Source organism: Manihot esculenta, chromosome 9 (assembly GCF_001659605.2).
Source record: "Manihot esculenta cultivar AM560-2 chromosome 9, M.esculenta_v8, whole genome shotgun sequence".
Taxonomy (NCBI): domain Eukaryota; kingdom Viridiplantae; phylum Streptophyta; class Magnoliopsida; order Malpighiales; family Euphorbiaceae; genus Manihot; species Manihot esculenta.
Window position 1 is genome coordinate 18,038,094 of NC_035169.2, and position 14,511 is coordinate 18,052,604.

The following is a 14,511-nucleotide window of genomic DNA, read 5'->3' on the forward strand; positions in this document are numbered from 1 at the left end:
TGAAGAAATTTTATGAAGGATTTAGTGTTCACCTTGTGGAAGAGGTCTCCTTGGATCCTCCTTCCCCAGACTACTGATCAAGCCACTGCTGTCCAGCCCAAGACAGAAAACAGGGCGCTACTGGGAGACAACCCATCTAAAGCGATCTACCCAAATCACTGGGGCAAATCGACTGAGTGTATCATAGTCACAAGTGATTGGGGCAGGTGATGTGCCCGAATCGATAGGCCAAATCGACAGGGTTCACCTCAGAAAGAACATGATCAACCAGGCAATCGCACAGAACAAGTGATTTGATCAGGTGATTTGCCCAAATCCCCTAACCAAATCGACAACTCCGCCCATCAATAGCACAAGGCGTGAACAGTACCAACCAAGCAACTGCAATGAAGAAAGTGATTTGGCCAAGTGATTTGCCCAAATCATCAGGCCAAATCACCCTGTCAAGAAGCCAGAGACTCAGCATTTAATGATCAGAGCAGTTCAACTACCCCAAATCACTTTAAATAATTTTTATTTTATTTTCTTTTCCCTCATGCTATCTCTTTCTGTTTTCTTCTTCTTCTTCTCCAAGAAACTCCCTCACCGACGATGCCACGCCACCTCAGGCGACATCAACCATCATGGCCAGAACCAAGCTGAAAGTTACCGGCGGCCCCGGGATGTGAAGGAGGCACAGGATGCCTAGACCGATATGCATTCCCACCGACAGTGACGAAGAAGCAATGGAAAACCCACCACCCGTCCCCAACAACGCCGACATTGTAGCGGCGGACAAAGCAAGAAACACCGTCAATCCAACAACCCAGACCTATCACTGTCGGACTAGGGCGTCGTTGATTGCACCACCACCTTCCTCACCATTAGTCGCGAGAGACACCCAGGGAGGCAAAACGCCTCAAGAAGACACCCCTTCCACCAGTCATGGTCAGAAACGGCCAAGAACACCATCACCACCACCATCACCAAGCCCAGAGCGACAACCAGAGACACCCATTGTCCCACCTCCCGCAATCCACGAAGAAGGCGAATTGCCCAGCGATTTGCCCAAACCAACCCACCTTGATCACATCACTCAGACCCTGACGTTCAACAAGGCTTCTGAATGGGCCAGGCTAGATAGAGTTTCCTCTCTGCCCTACCACCCAGGTAAGTACATTCACCTTGGCACTCTTGAAGTTCTGAGACTCCAAGACCAGGTACGTTCCTTCATCTCTGCTATTGGTTGGGACAAATTCTTCTTCCTCCACTTTCCATCCTTCACTGAACTCACACATGAGTTCTTCACTACTTTCTATTTTGATAGACCAGCCATGCACAACCTGCACACACCAGACATCATTGGGTTCAAGCTATTGGGACAGCGATTTCGCTTGTCCCTACAAGAGTTTGGCTCTGCCATGGGCTGTGAATGCCCTGACTCCTCCTGGGATTTTTCTACAGAATTCAATCCTAGCAATGCCTATTTGAAATTATGTGATAATCCCCCTGATTCTTACTCGCCCACTAGGTCCAACGACCTGTACCTCAAAAATCCAAGCCTAAAATACATCCATAGGTTTATGGCCTACACATTTTCTAGGAGGAAGGATGCACCCAACATCCTGACTAGAACAGAGCTATACATAATGTGGTGCATGCACCAATACCAGAAAATACACTTTGGTTACTGGGTTGCAACCCAATTATCCAGCATTATCTAGTACCACCGCCCCCTGATTCTGGGCCACTTGATCACTGCCATTGTAGTAAACCTGAAACTTTTACACCCTGCCCATACTGATCTCACCCCCACTTACAAGCCAACCCCCTTAGACCTTCGATCCCTAGATGATATAGGGTTGCTTTGCAAAGTGGGGAACATCTTTTCTCTCTCACCTGCAGGACCTCTAACACCACGCCATGAGCGTGTATTCATAAAGAAGAAGGCACAGCCTGCCCCAACAGATGGGATAGCAAGGGACACAGAACAAGCACCCCAAGTAGATGAACCACCTCCTGTGGCACCACAGCAGGAAGCCAATCAGGCCTCTGAAGATGTAGTTCCAAACTAGACAGTAGAGGCTCGTCTCAGCAGAATCGAGGACAGAATGCATCATGTCGAGCACCTGTTGCAACTGCTGGTGGACCATCTTCTGCCTGCAGACCAGGATAGGTAGTGATTTGGCCGGGTGATCTGCCCAAATCACCTGCCCAAATCACCCACAGGCCAGGAAGTCCCTTTCCCTTTCCTTCTTAAATTTTTCTATATATATGTTCAAACATTGAGGACAATATTTGGGATAGGTGTGGGGGTACTGTTGGATTATTTTTTATTTATTTATTTTTGTACTATCTTTTGCTTTCTTTTTGCATTCTTTTTTCATCTTTTTGCGCTATAACACACACCAAAATTTTAAATTTTGCTTTCTTTTTGCATTCTTTTTTCATCTTTTTGCCATATAACACACACCAAAAAATTTTTTTCCTTTTGCACACATTTCTCACTTTCTGCACACACACACAAAATTTTTGTCTTAGCTTTTGCTCTACTCAACAAAGATAACAAGGTTAAAAGAGCTTCCTATCCCATGACCCCATTGATTTGCCACCCCTTTAAGCCTAAATTGAATCACTTACAGTGTGCTACCTTCATTTAGGAAGTTGGTGTAACTCCCTATGAGCTGTGGTCAAGGGAAATAAAAATATAAATAGATGCAAATAAAAAAGTTGGTGTAACTCCCTATGAGCTAATTTGCCCAAACCATTATGAAAAGAAAAGAAAAAGAGAAAAACCAGCACAAAGCACAAATCATAAACCTGTTCCAATGGTCAAATAAGCTATTAACAGAGTTAGTAGCCACTTGAACAAGTGACTAATTGAGTAATCGGGGGTGGGTATCACCACTATGCACCTTCGCGTAAAAAGGTTAGTGACTTTTTCAGACGAGAATAAAAAAGTACTGCTGAATAAAATAAAATAAAAGGCTCAAAGAAGGGCAAGTCACTCTTAGAGGTTGCATTGATCATATACAAAGAGAATAAGCATGATTGAATCAAAAACCTTTCCTTTGACCATGGTAGGTGAGGGAAAACAAGGAAAAGAGAGAACAACCTTGGTGCATGTACTCTACACTGTAATACTTCAATTTAGAAGTCTAGGAGGGGCTGATTAAGTGGTACTTAGGCTCAAAAGAAAAAGGAGCTTGGTTGACTAAGTTGTTTGTTGCTTGAGGACAAGCAAAAAGCTAGGTGTGGGGGTATTTGATCAAGCATAATTTAGCCACATTTTTATTATATTTATTACTGTTTAATTACACATTTTTCTAGCTTAATTTATGTTTTTGTTATGTTTTTGTAGAAAAGGAAGAAAATGGAAAGTTGAAGAAAAAGTGCAGAAAAAGATGGAAAAGTGATTGGGTCAAAGTGATTTGGCCAAATCACTGCACAAATCGAGCTGAAGCAGATACCTGGAACTATCTCACAGGAAAGTGATTGGGTCAGAGCAATTTGACCAAATCAGATAGAGGAAGCAGAGAAATCGAGCTGAGGCAGAAAAACCTAGAAGTAAATTTTTAGAAGTGATTGGGGCAAGCGATCGATCCAAATCACCCGCCCAAATCACTTTCACGCAGAGAGACATCAGAAGCGGGAAAATATGCAGAAAATCAAATTTGAAGATGGAGAAGCCCAAAACCACTTCAAACACTACCAGCTCAAATCCAAAAGCCACGAGGAGATCTTGCAACCAAAAAAATTCCATCTACAACAAAATTCAAAGACAAAAGAGGAATTAAAGACTACAAAGACCAAGTCAAAATAGGGATTCCAAACCCTAATTGAACTTGGACTCTCCACCTATAAAATGGACAGCAATCAAACCAGCAAGACATCCTCTCCTCCTCGAAAATTCTGCAGAATTACAGCAGACTCTTCTTCTCCTTCCTTTCTTCTTTCTTTTGTGTATTTTGTCCACCATGAGTGGCTAAATTCATTCTTTTCTAGTTGAAGTTGAGGAAATTCAGATTTGTGATGAATTGGGAGATTTAAAACTCCATTGTTAAACTCTTATTTGCTTTCAATATTTATGCAACTTGATCTTTTCTATAATTGTTACATTGCTTTTAAATTGCTTGAGTAATAAATTGTTCGAATAATTTAGGTCCGTAATTGCTTAGATTATTTGAACACAAATATAATCAGTTGCATAATCTAGACTTGACCACGCGGTTGGCAAGGATAGAATTGGGTTTCTCTAAGTTTAATGCGGTCAATAGTTGTTCGATGCTAAATGCCCCAAGGACGTTCCTTGGCAACTTGTTGATTAGTGTTTGATTGGCGAACGTTTCCTAATCAAACTAGAACTAAGGAGGAATTTGGTTGTGAGAAGCGTCTTCCACAACCAAAACTAATTTATTGAAATAAAATAGGAGTCTTAAATAATCAATGATCAATTCTAAACAAGCTGAAATAGACTCATACTTCAACTAGAATCTCTTTCCCATTGAAATTCTCATCTATTTAAATGATTGCTTTCTCTTGCTATTTAGTTTTAATCATCAAAACAAAACCCCCCTCTTTTAATTATTTGTTATTTACTTGTCCAAGTCATTATTAGGAAAATCTGTAGTGTCAAATCCCTGTGGTTCGACCCTATTGCCACTATCTACAAGCTAATTGTTGATTGTTTAATAGGTTTATTTTTGACGGCTTCGACAACCGCTATCACTTATGTTATTAATTTATATTTGATAATTAAAACGGGTGGTAAAAGGCAGTTAGGATGTTCTTTTAGTGGCTAGGATTTGATCAAACCTCTCATCCATAATTGGGAGATTTAATTTACTTTTTTTTTTAGATTTAGTTTTCTTAAATTCAAATCTAAATAAGTTATCTAATTGTTGTAACTTTCTTTATTTTTATTGTTTTTGTAGGACTGATGCTCAAATTTTTTAAAAGAACTCGAAACTTCTAGCTAAAAACAGAGAGAATGATTAGACCTGTAACGAGATGTAATGACCTATTGATTGAATTTTTTATAAAGGGCAGACTTTCTTGAAGGAAGAGTCGATCTGCCTGATGGAAGCAGGGCTAAATAAGGCAGGCTTGATGAGATAAGCGCTGGGGGAGCCCGAATACTCGTCAAGGCAGGCCAGGTATCCAAGAAAGCTCTAATACTTAGAATCTTGTAAGGCAAAAAGGAAAGCCTGGAGGGTCGAAGATTTACTAAGGCTTGAGAACTCAGAAGCCCGAAAGACTGGAGGACGAGAGTAGTCCAGAAGCCTAAGGACTCGTCAGGGTGAAAGTAGCCTGGATGCAGAAGTTTAGAATGTCCGGAAGCTCAAAATGCACAGATTCCTCAAAGTGCTCATAAGATTTGATACGCGGATTCTTTAAAGAACTCGAACGTCTGAGAGGACTAATAGGAGCGATGGTGTTTTATTTTTTTGCCTTCATTTAAAAGAACTGAGGGATTTTTCATTCTTTTACATTGGTGGTCAAGGTCGTTGAGTTTGCTATTTAAGGAGCAGACGTCCCTATGTTTTGTGTGTGAAAAAAATGTGAAAAGTACAAAAAGTAAAAAGCTCTGTGATTGTTATTTTTCTCTTTCATTGTTGACTTATAATCGAGTTTGTACTCGTATGTGGTTGTTCTCTCTATGTAGCTTTTTGTAAATAAAGCATTCCCTCTTCCGAGATGTAGGAGGATCCACAAAGATCGATCCAAACTCGTAAAACTCTCTATTTTTTTCTTTATTTTCTTGTTTTTCTGTTACATCGCTCACCAACAATCGAAATTACGGTATTAGAGTAACTACAAGTGGTATCAGAGCAAGGTTTGTGAGTGGGGAGGTTCATTGCCTGTCAGTTTTCTTAAAGTCTGGTTGAGAAAGGAATGGCATTGACGATGCAAAAACTTGATATTGAGAAGTTTGATGGGAGAGGAGATTTCATGCTTTGGAAGGAAAAGGTCAAGATAAGTCTCGAGATCATGGGACTGCAAGATACTCTTAATGATGATCCAAAAACAGGAAATCTTAAGAAAGAGAATGAATTGAAGAAATCAAGAACACCAGCCTATAAAAGAATCCTTTCTTTAACTTTAGAAATCTCATAATCTTCTGGGGCTACTTCAATCATCACCTTGAATCAAGAAGCAAGATCCAAAGCAAAAGAGATTGAGGAGCCGGTCAAATAGTCAAAAAGAGAAAGAAGTAAGAAGGTCAGGAACTTGATAGTTCTGTGTCTCTCGGATCAGATTCTTAGAAAAGTGATGCATGAGAAGATTGCTTTTGGAATTTGGAGACTCTTGGAGAGACTCTACCTGGAACAATATTTACCTAACAAAATGTACCTAATGCAGAGAGTTTCAGACTTTAAGATGGACAAGGGCAAGACCATTGAGGAGATCTTGGAAGTTTTTCAGAAGATGCTGTCTAATTTGCAGAATCTGTAGGTTAAGGTAGAGGAAGAATTCCAAGCAGTGTACCTGTTGAATTCTTTGCTTCCCCCTTATGAACAATTGAGGGAGGTTCTAAAGTATTCAAGAACCAGTATCACGGTAGAATATGTGAAGATTACAAAAAGATCAAAAGAAGCAGAACTCAATGCTCGGAAGGGTACAAGAAATCAGGGTGAAGGTCTAATAGTAAGGGAAGGATCTGAGCATAGAGACAATAAGAATAGGGGAAAAAGCAAATCGAGGACAAGATCGAAGTCCAAGAGCAAAGCCGAATGTTAGCATTGTGGCAAGAAAGACCATCTCAAGAAGGACTGCTACTTGAGGAAAAATAACAAAAAGGCTTCTCAGATTGAGAAGGGTGTAACAAAAATTGCAAATAATAATATGCAAGATTCTAAGTTTTGACTACAGAAACTTTAGAGGTACTATCCACCACTGAGTCAGACATTAAAGAACAGTGGATATTGGATCCAGGTTGCACATTCCACATGACTCCGAGAAAAAATGGTTTGCCACATTTGAAGAAAAAGATGGAGGTAAAGTCAAGATGGGAAACAACACAACCTGTGATGTCAAAGGAGTCGAAACAATATGGATCATAATGCATGATGGCACGATTGTGATCTTAACTCAAGTGAGGTGTATTCCTGAACTCAAAAGAAATATGATTTCTCTTAGTGCACTTGAATTGCAAGACTGCTGATACAAGGCTCAGAAAGGCATAATGAAGATTGTCAAAGGCTGTAGAGTCATCATGAAAGAAGAGTTGCTACAAGGTCTACATGTTTTGCAAGGTAAAATGATTTCTGGTGAAGCAAATCCATCCTAGGCTACTCAGGATCAAACCTGCCTTTGGTATAGCAGGCTTGGACACATGAGTCAGAAGGGAATAGAGACTCTGGTAAAAAAGGATCCGCTTCAAAGTATTAAACTATCATTTCTATGTTTCTGTAAAAATTGTGTCTTTGGTAAATCTCACAAGTTGTCAATTGAGACCAGAAAACATACAACAAAGGGAATTCTTGACTACATTCACTCAGACCTTTGGGGATCACCAAACATTCCTTTTTCTCTATCAAAGTGTCAGTATTTCATCTCCTTTATTGATGATTACTTGAGAAAGGTCTGGATTCACTTCCTAAAATCAAAGGATGCAGCCTTTGAAGTTTGTGGAATAGAGATGCTTAGTGGAGAATTAGACAGAAAAGAAGATCAAAACGTTGAGGACAGAAAACAGTCTTAAATTCTGTAACAAAAAGTTTGATTCATTTTACAAGAAGTAGGAAATCCGGAGGCACAAGACATATGCTTATACACCACAGCAAAATGGTGTTGCAAAAAGAATGAATAGGATAATAATGGGAAAGGTTAGAGGCTTGCTCAGTAAGGCGGGTTTATCTCAAAATTTCTAGGTTGAAGTTACATCGACGTATGTATACTAGATCAATAAGTCTCCATCTACTGCTATAGAGTTGAATGTTCTAGAATAGAGGTCAGGGATTGAGTCTTCCTATTCACACTTGAGGAGGTTTGGTTGTGTGTCTTACATCCATACAAATTAGGTTAAACTACGGCTAAGAGCAAGAAAGGGGATATTCATTGGATATCCTTAAGAAATCAAAGATTACAGGATCTGGTTGCTGGAGGAGAAGAAGTGTGTCATTAGCAGAGATCTCAGATTCAATGAAGAACAAGTGTTCAATGACCTACAAGAAGACAAAGAAGAAGAGGTTACAGGGCATATCTTAGGTAAGGAGACTGTTACTCTTCAGGTTCCTACGTTGCAGATCAAGAACAATGAAAGGACTAAAGATCAAGGTGGAGTTCCTCAGAGAACAAGTGAGAGTTCATTAGGATCTAAAGAGAAGGAAATCTCTTCAGATGATAAATCTGGAAACACTGAAGATTCAAAATAGGGACAAAGGCTAGAGGAAGAGGTGGATTTTGAGCAAGAAGATCTTTGAAATTATATGCTTGCAATTGATAAAGGAAAAATAAAATCAAACCCCCTTCAAGATATAATGAGGCTAAGACTGTGGCTTTTGCCTTCACGTCTACAGAAAAAAATTGAAATCGAAGAACCAAAGTCATATTAAAAAGCCAAGCAATCTAAGGATTGGAGAAAGTGGAAAGAAGCAATGGAGGAGGAAATAAAGTCACCGAAGCAGAATAACACTAGGATTCTCACCAAGGAACTTGAAAATAAGAAGATTATAGGGTGTAGATGGGTTGTGAAGTGAAAACTGGGCATTCCAGGTGTGAAACAACCCATATTCAAAGCAAGATTGGTTGCTAAGGGTTTCTCACAGGTTGAAGGAATAGATTATAATGAAATCTTTTCTCCTGTGGTGAAACATGTTTTAATCCAGGTTCTGTTATTATTAGTAGTATATCAAAATTTGGAATTAGAACAAATGGATGTGAAGGCTACGTTCTTAGATGAAACTTTGGAAGAGCAAATTTTCGTGAAGCAACTAGAGGGTTTTGAGGAAAAAGGGAAAGAGGATTGGGTATGTCAGCTTCAGAGGTCTCTTTATGGTCTAAAAGAGTCACTTAGGCAATGGAACCAGAGATTTGATTCTTTTAGGCAAGACAATGCATTTCAGAGAAGCAATTTTAATTCCTGTGTCTATTTCAGAAAGCTTAAAGATCAGTCTGTAATATATCTAATGATATATGTAGATGACATGTTGATAGCATCAAAGGATCAATCAAAGGTCAAGAGATTGAAGGAAATGCTGGGATCAAAATTTGATATGAAAGATTTGGTGTAACGACCCCAAAACGGACCGTCACCGGCGCTAGGATTCAGGTCGGCTTAAGGCCGCCGGAACCCGTAGCAAGCCTGCTATACTCTCTGTGTACCTGTAAATCTCATACATGATCATACATTTTCTGTGAAAATAAAAACTCTTTTCTCTGTATCAAGGCTTAACCTGTGCATGCACTATCTCTGTACTCTGTACTCTGTACCCCTGACTAGAGCTTGCTCTAGATGGGTTATCTCATACCTGTTAAGCCTGGTTTTTCACATACTCTGTGTGTAAAACATATACATATATACAGATCATGTACTCAACAAAAGATTTACAACACAAACCACTAAGTCAAGCACAAGTCTAACTGAATACACAACTAGTACATCTTTTTAATATTACATGTCCACTCTAAGCTATTACATAACTCTTCTCTCTTTCTATACTCTTCTGGACTTCCCCTGTACACTGTACACTGAACCTGCAAAACTGGGGTTAAGGGAGTGGGATGAGCTCTATAGCCCAGTGAGTAGAACAATAAAATAAGTCATTAAAATATGATCTTATGAAATGCGTCATATCACAGACAATCCACATCAAGAGTAAACCCATCACCATATAGTCCCAGTAACTGATCCGTGCCAGGCCGTAGATTGGGGTCCTGGTCTTCCAGTACTATATATATATATGTGTGTATAACACCTGTACTTACCATTTGCCAGGCATAGACCGGAAACCTGGTCTTACTATACCTGCCAGGCCATAGAATGGGGTCCTGGACTTTACTATACCTGCCAGGCCGTAGAATGGGGTCCTGGGCTTCCTGTCTGGAACTACTGGATCATTCAGCATTTACCCACACCAACAATATAGCTATGCAATGCAACATCTTTGTGAATTCTAATGCAATCAACCTATTGCATAAACATGATGCATGAAAGATGCTAAAAGCAGTTAATGTCTCAATTAAAACGAGTATTAAGTTTAGTTCCACTCACCTCTGGCTGTCTGGACTGACTCTGTAGGTTCTGTAAGCTCTAGAGCAGTACTCACTGCTGCTCTCTCTGGTTCCTCTGGTCTGTGTAAGCACAGAAAGACTCAAATGAGGGACCAAACTAACTTAAGAATAACTCTATTAAACTCCCTAAGAATCCCCTTAATCTCACTCTAAAACTCATGCAAAGCATGAAAAAGAAAAGCTGGACAGGACACTTTCGGCGGTAGGTTCGGCGGCCGAAAGTCCTCTCCAGAGACGAAACTCATGCACCTTCGGCGGCCGAATCTTAACTTTCGGCGGCCGAACCCTTTCGGGGGCTAGTTTCGGGGGCTGAAAGGCACTCCAGAGATGAAAGTCTCTAACCTTCGGCGGCACCTTCGGCGGCCGAAACTCCCCTCCAGAGCCGAAAGTCCAAAGGCTCGGGGGCAAGCTTAGGCAGCCGAAGTCACTTCCCCTCACCTCCTCAGGGGTTCGGCGGCCGAATTTTACCTTCGGCGGCCAAACCTGAGTTCATCAGCAGGGTAGAAACTTGCCCTGCCTCTTGCCAAAAGCACCAAACTCCTCCAAACACAAACACCACACTTCCTCAACTTACATACACCTAAGTATATGCTCAAAGGGGTCAAAGACTACCTAAAAACCCCAACAACACAAATCACATAACACACAAACAAGCCTTTCACACAAAAATCATCAAAAACTCTTCTTTTAACCTATTCATGCAACTCTCTCCATAAACCCCATAAATCTTCCATAAAACATGAAAACAAGCTCAGGATCTTCACTTACCTCTTGAAATCAAGTAGATGAATGATCCTAACGTGGAGTTTTGAAGCAACTCTCCTTCAAACTCTCCAAAATTCACAACTTTGTATTTAAAGCTCAAAACCTTCAAAATAACATAAAACTCAATCAAATCTTTGCATGATTTAATGAAAACATAAAGAAAACTCTAAAAAGGACAGGGTTTCACCTTTAGCAAGTCGAAGAAACGGTGATCTTATCGTTTCAATCGACTGAGGGCCATTTTATAGGTGGCTGGCCAGACCACCTTCGGCGGCCAAACGTGAAACCGAAAGCCATGCATGTTCGGCGGCCGAACCTGGCTTTTCTGCCTTGGTTCATTTCTCTCAAAAACTCATGACATTTTCACTTTAAAACCTTAAAACATTCCATAATACTTTAGAAAAACATAAATCCTACCCTTCTAGAGGATTCCGACATCCCGGATTCCACCGGACGACAGGAATTCCGGTGCCGGACTCTAGCCGGGTATTACATTTGGGGTCTGCAAGGAAAATCTTAGGAATAAGCATTCAGAGAGATAGAAATGGAAAGCGGTTAACCCTATCTCAAGGGGAATACAGAGGGTTTTAACAACTTTTGGAATGGACAAAGCAAAGGCTGTGAATACTCCATTGAGGACTCCTTTCAAGCTAAGTTTGAGCAAGGATTCGGAAGAGCTTGATGAGTCACTCAAAGAAATTGCCCCATATTCAATCGCTGTTGGTAGCATCATATATGCTATGATCGGAACATGGCGGGATTTGGATTATCTAATCAGAGTTATTAATAGGTTCTTGAGCAAACTATAAAGAGATCATTGGAATACTGTGAAATGGGTACTCAGGTATTCAAAGGTACACAGAAGCTGAAACTCAATTATGTCAGGGAAATAGGTTTGAAGGTCAGAGGTTTTTGTGATTTTGATTATCCAGCTAATTTGGACAAAAGAAGATCGATGTTGGGGTATGTATTCACTATTGGAAGAAATATTGTAAGCTGAAAGTCAGGTCTTCAACATGTCATAGCTTTTTCAACCATAGAGTATATGGCATTAACGGAAGCCATTAAAGGGGGAATTTGGTTAAAATGTCTGATCGAGGAGCTTGGATTCAAATAAGAGACAATAGAGGTGTTTTGTGATTCTTAGAGTGCCATCCTTTTGTCAAAGAACAATGTGCATGATGAAAGAATCAAACACATAGATATCAGATTGCACTTCGTTAGAGATTTGATATCTAAAGGATTGTCAAGATTTTGAAAATCCACACAGAAGAAAACTCTTTAGATGTACTCACTAAGATTTTAACATTTAACAAGTTCAAAAGGACGTTGAGCTTGTTAAGGCTGACCGAAGAATTAAGAGGGTCAAGTTGAAGAAGGGATGATGATTCACATGAATTGAAGAAGTTCAATCAGGGTGGAGAATTGTCAGACTGATGCTTGAATTATTCAAAAGAACTAAGTGCTTTTGGATAAAAATAGTGAGAATGATTAGACCTGTAACAAGGTGTAACGACTTATTGACGGGGTGTTTTGCTAAAAGGCAGACCTCTTTGAAGGAAGCGCCGACCTACCTGATGGAAGTAGGGTTAAACAAGGTAGGCCTGATGAGAGAAGGGCTAAGGGAGCCTGGATGTCTGTCAATACAGGTAGGTGTCTAGGAAAGCTCAGATACTCAGAAGCATGAAAGGCAAGAAGGAAAGCCCAGGGGCTCGAAGATTCGCTAAGTCTTGAGAACTCGGAAGTCCGGGAGCCTAGAAGGCGAGAGTAGCCCGGAAGCCTTAGGACTCGCAAGGGTAAGAGTAGCCTATATTTGGAAGTTTAGAATGTCTGGAAGCTTAGAATGCACGGATTCCTTAAAGTGCTCGAAAAGTTTGACATGCGGATTCTTTAAAGAATTCAGAATATCTGAGAGGATTAAAAGGAACAATGACATTTTGCTTTTCCGCCTTTATTTAAAAAGAACTGAGGGATTTTTTAGTCTTTTACATTGGAGGCCAAGGTCATTGAGTCTGCTATTTAAGGAGCAGAAGTTCCTCTATTTTGTGTATGAAAAAAAATGTGAAAAGTGCGCAAAGTGAAAAGTGCTGTGATTGTTGTTTTTCTCTACTAGTATTGATTTGTAATCAAGCTTATGCTCGTGCGTGCTTGTTCTTTCTCTATAACTTTTCATGAATAAAATATTCCCCCTTCTGAGACGTAGGACGATCCACAAAAATCGATTCGAACTCGTAAAACTCTTTATTTTTTCTTTTCTATTTTTCTTTATTTTCTTTTTTTCTGTTACATCGCTCACTAGCGATCGGAGTTACGATATCAAAATAACTACAGTTTCTTACTTTATTTAATTTATTTTTTGCCATGTTTATTTATTGCATGCCATATTTATCTTATTTTCTCTTTTTATTTGCATAATTTATTTCCTTATCTAATTTTATTGTCTACTATATTTGTGAATATCTCAATCCAAATTAAAATAATTTTCTTACTTAAATTAAAAAAAATATCTCTTACTTTTTTTTTATTTATTTCTTTCCTTAATTAAAAATATTTCTTTCTATAATTAATTTATTTTTCATATTTAAATTATTTTTTTCCTTTTTTAATTGTTTTATTTTTTTTATTTGATTTATTTTCTTTTCTTTTTAAAATTTATTTTTTTTCATTTTTAGTTTATTTGCTTCCTATTTTTCCTTTTTCAATTATGTCAAGTTAGATTATGGTAAGAAAGTTAAAAAAAAAGAGATGAGATCTTCTTCTCTTATTTTTTCTACCTTGCCCAAATAGCACTTCCTTTTTTGATGAGTAACTTTCTTCTTTTTAGACCTATGAAGCATATGATGGAAGCCCATTTAAACATGAAGACCTTTGTAAAAGGTGATGGGGCCAAAGGTCTTATAATAGTTTCAATTGAGTTAGTGAATTTTAATCCTTTTTTTCATTATGGATTTGTAAATTAATTCCTTTCTCCTTCCTCTTTTTTTAGTTTAGAATTTGGATTAATTTTTGGTTCATTCATTTCTCCTTCTCTTTCTATATGTGGTTTATTTTATGTATTTTACCTAATGTGCATGTAATTAAATTAGTAAATTAAGTATATTCGAGGAGAATATTCTTAAAGGGGAGGAAAGTAATACCCGGCTAAACTTTGGTATTGAGATTCTAACTTTTCGATGGAATCTCCATTGGAATCTTGAATCTCGAAACTAAAATCTTTAAAAGGAAAAAGTAGGGTTTCTATAAAATGAATTTGAAGCATTTTTAATGTGTTTAAAAAAAAAAAGAGTTTTGTAAAGGTTTTAAGGTTCGACCGCCGAAGGTGGTTTCTCTAGCCGCCGAAGGTGGTTTATCCAGCCACCTATAAAAGAGGCTCTATCTGAAATGGAGAGAAATTTATTTCCATTTCAAGTAGAGATGAGTTTTCTTGGCCCTCTCCTTCATAATGTTTCTTTTAAGCAGTTTTTCATGAATTTTTTACTTTTGTTTTGAAGATTTGAGTTGTGTTTGAAAGTTCTAGCTCTTGGGATCTTT

General features: G+C 38.9%; 1 protein-coding gene across 1 annotated transcript; it reads left to right on the forward strand.

Annotated features, from left to right (window-relative positions):
* Positions 1-680: 680 nt before the first annotated feature.
* Positions 681-2,054, forward strand: LOC110623229 (cell surface glycoprotein 1-like). Its single transcript, XM_021768157.1, has 2 exons — positions 681-1,149; positions 1,885-2,054. The coding sequence occupies exons 1-2, from the start codon at positions 681-683 to the stop codon at positions 2,052-2,054; spliced, it is 639 nt and encodes a 212-aa protein (XP_021623849.1).
* The last annotated feature ends 12,457 nt before the right edge of the window (positions 2,055-14,511 follow it).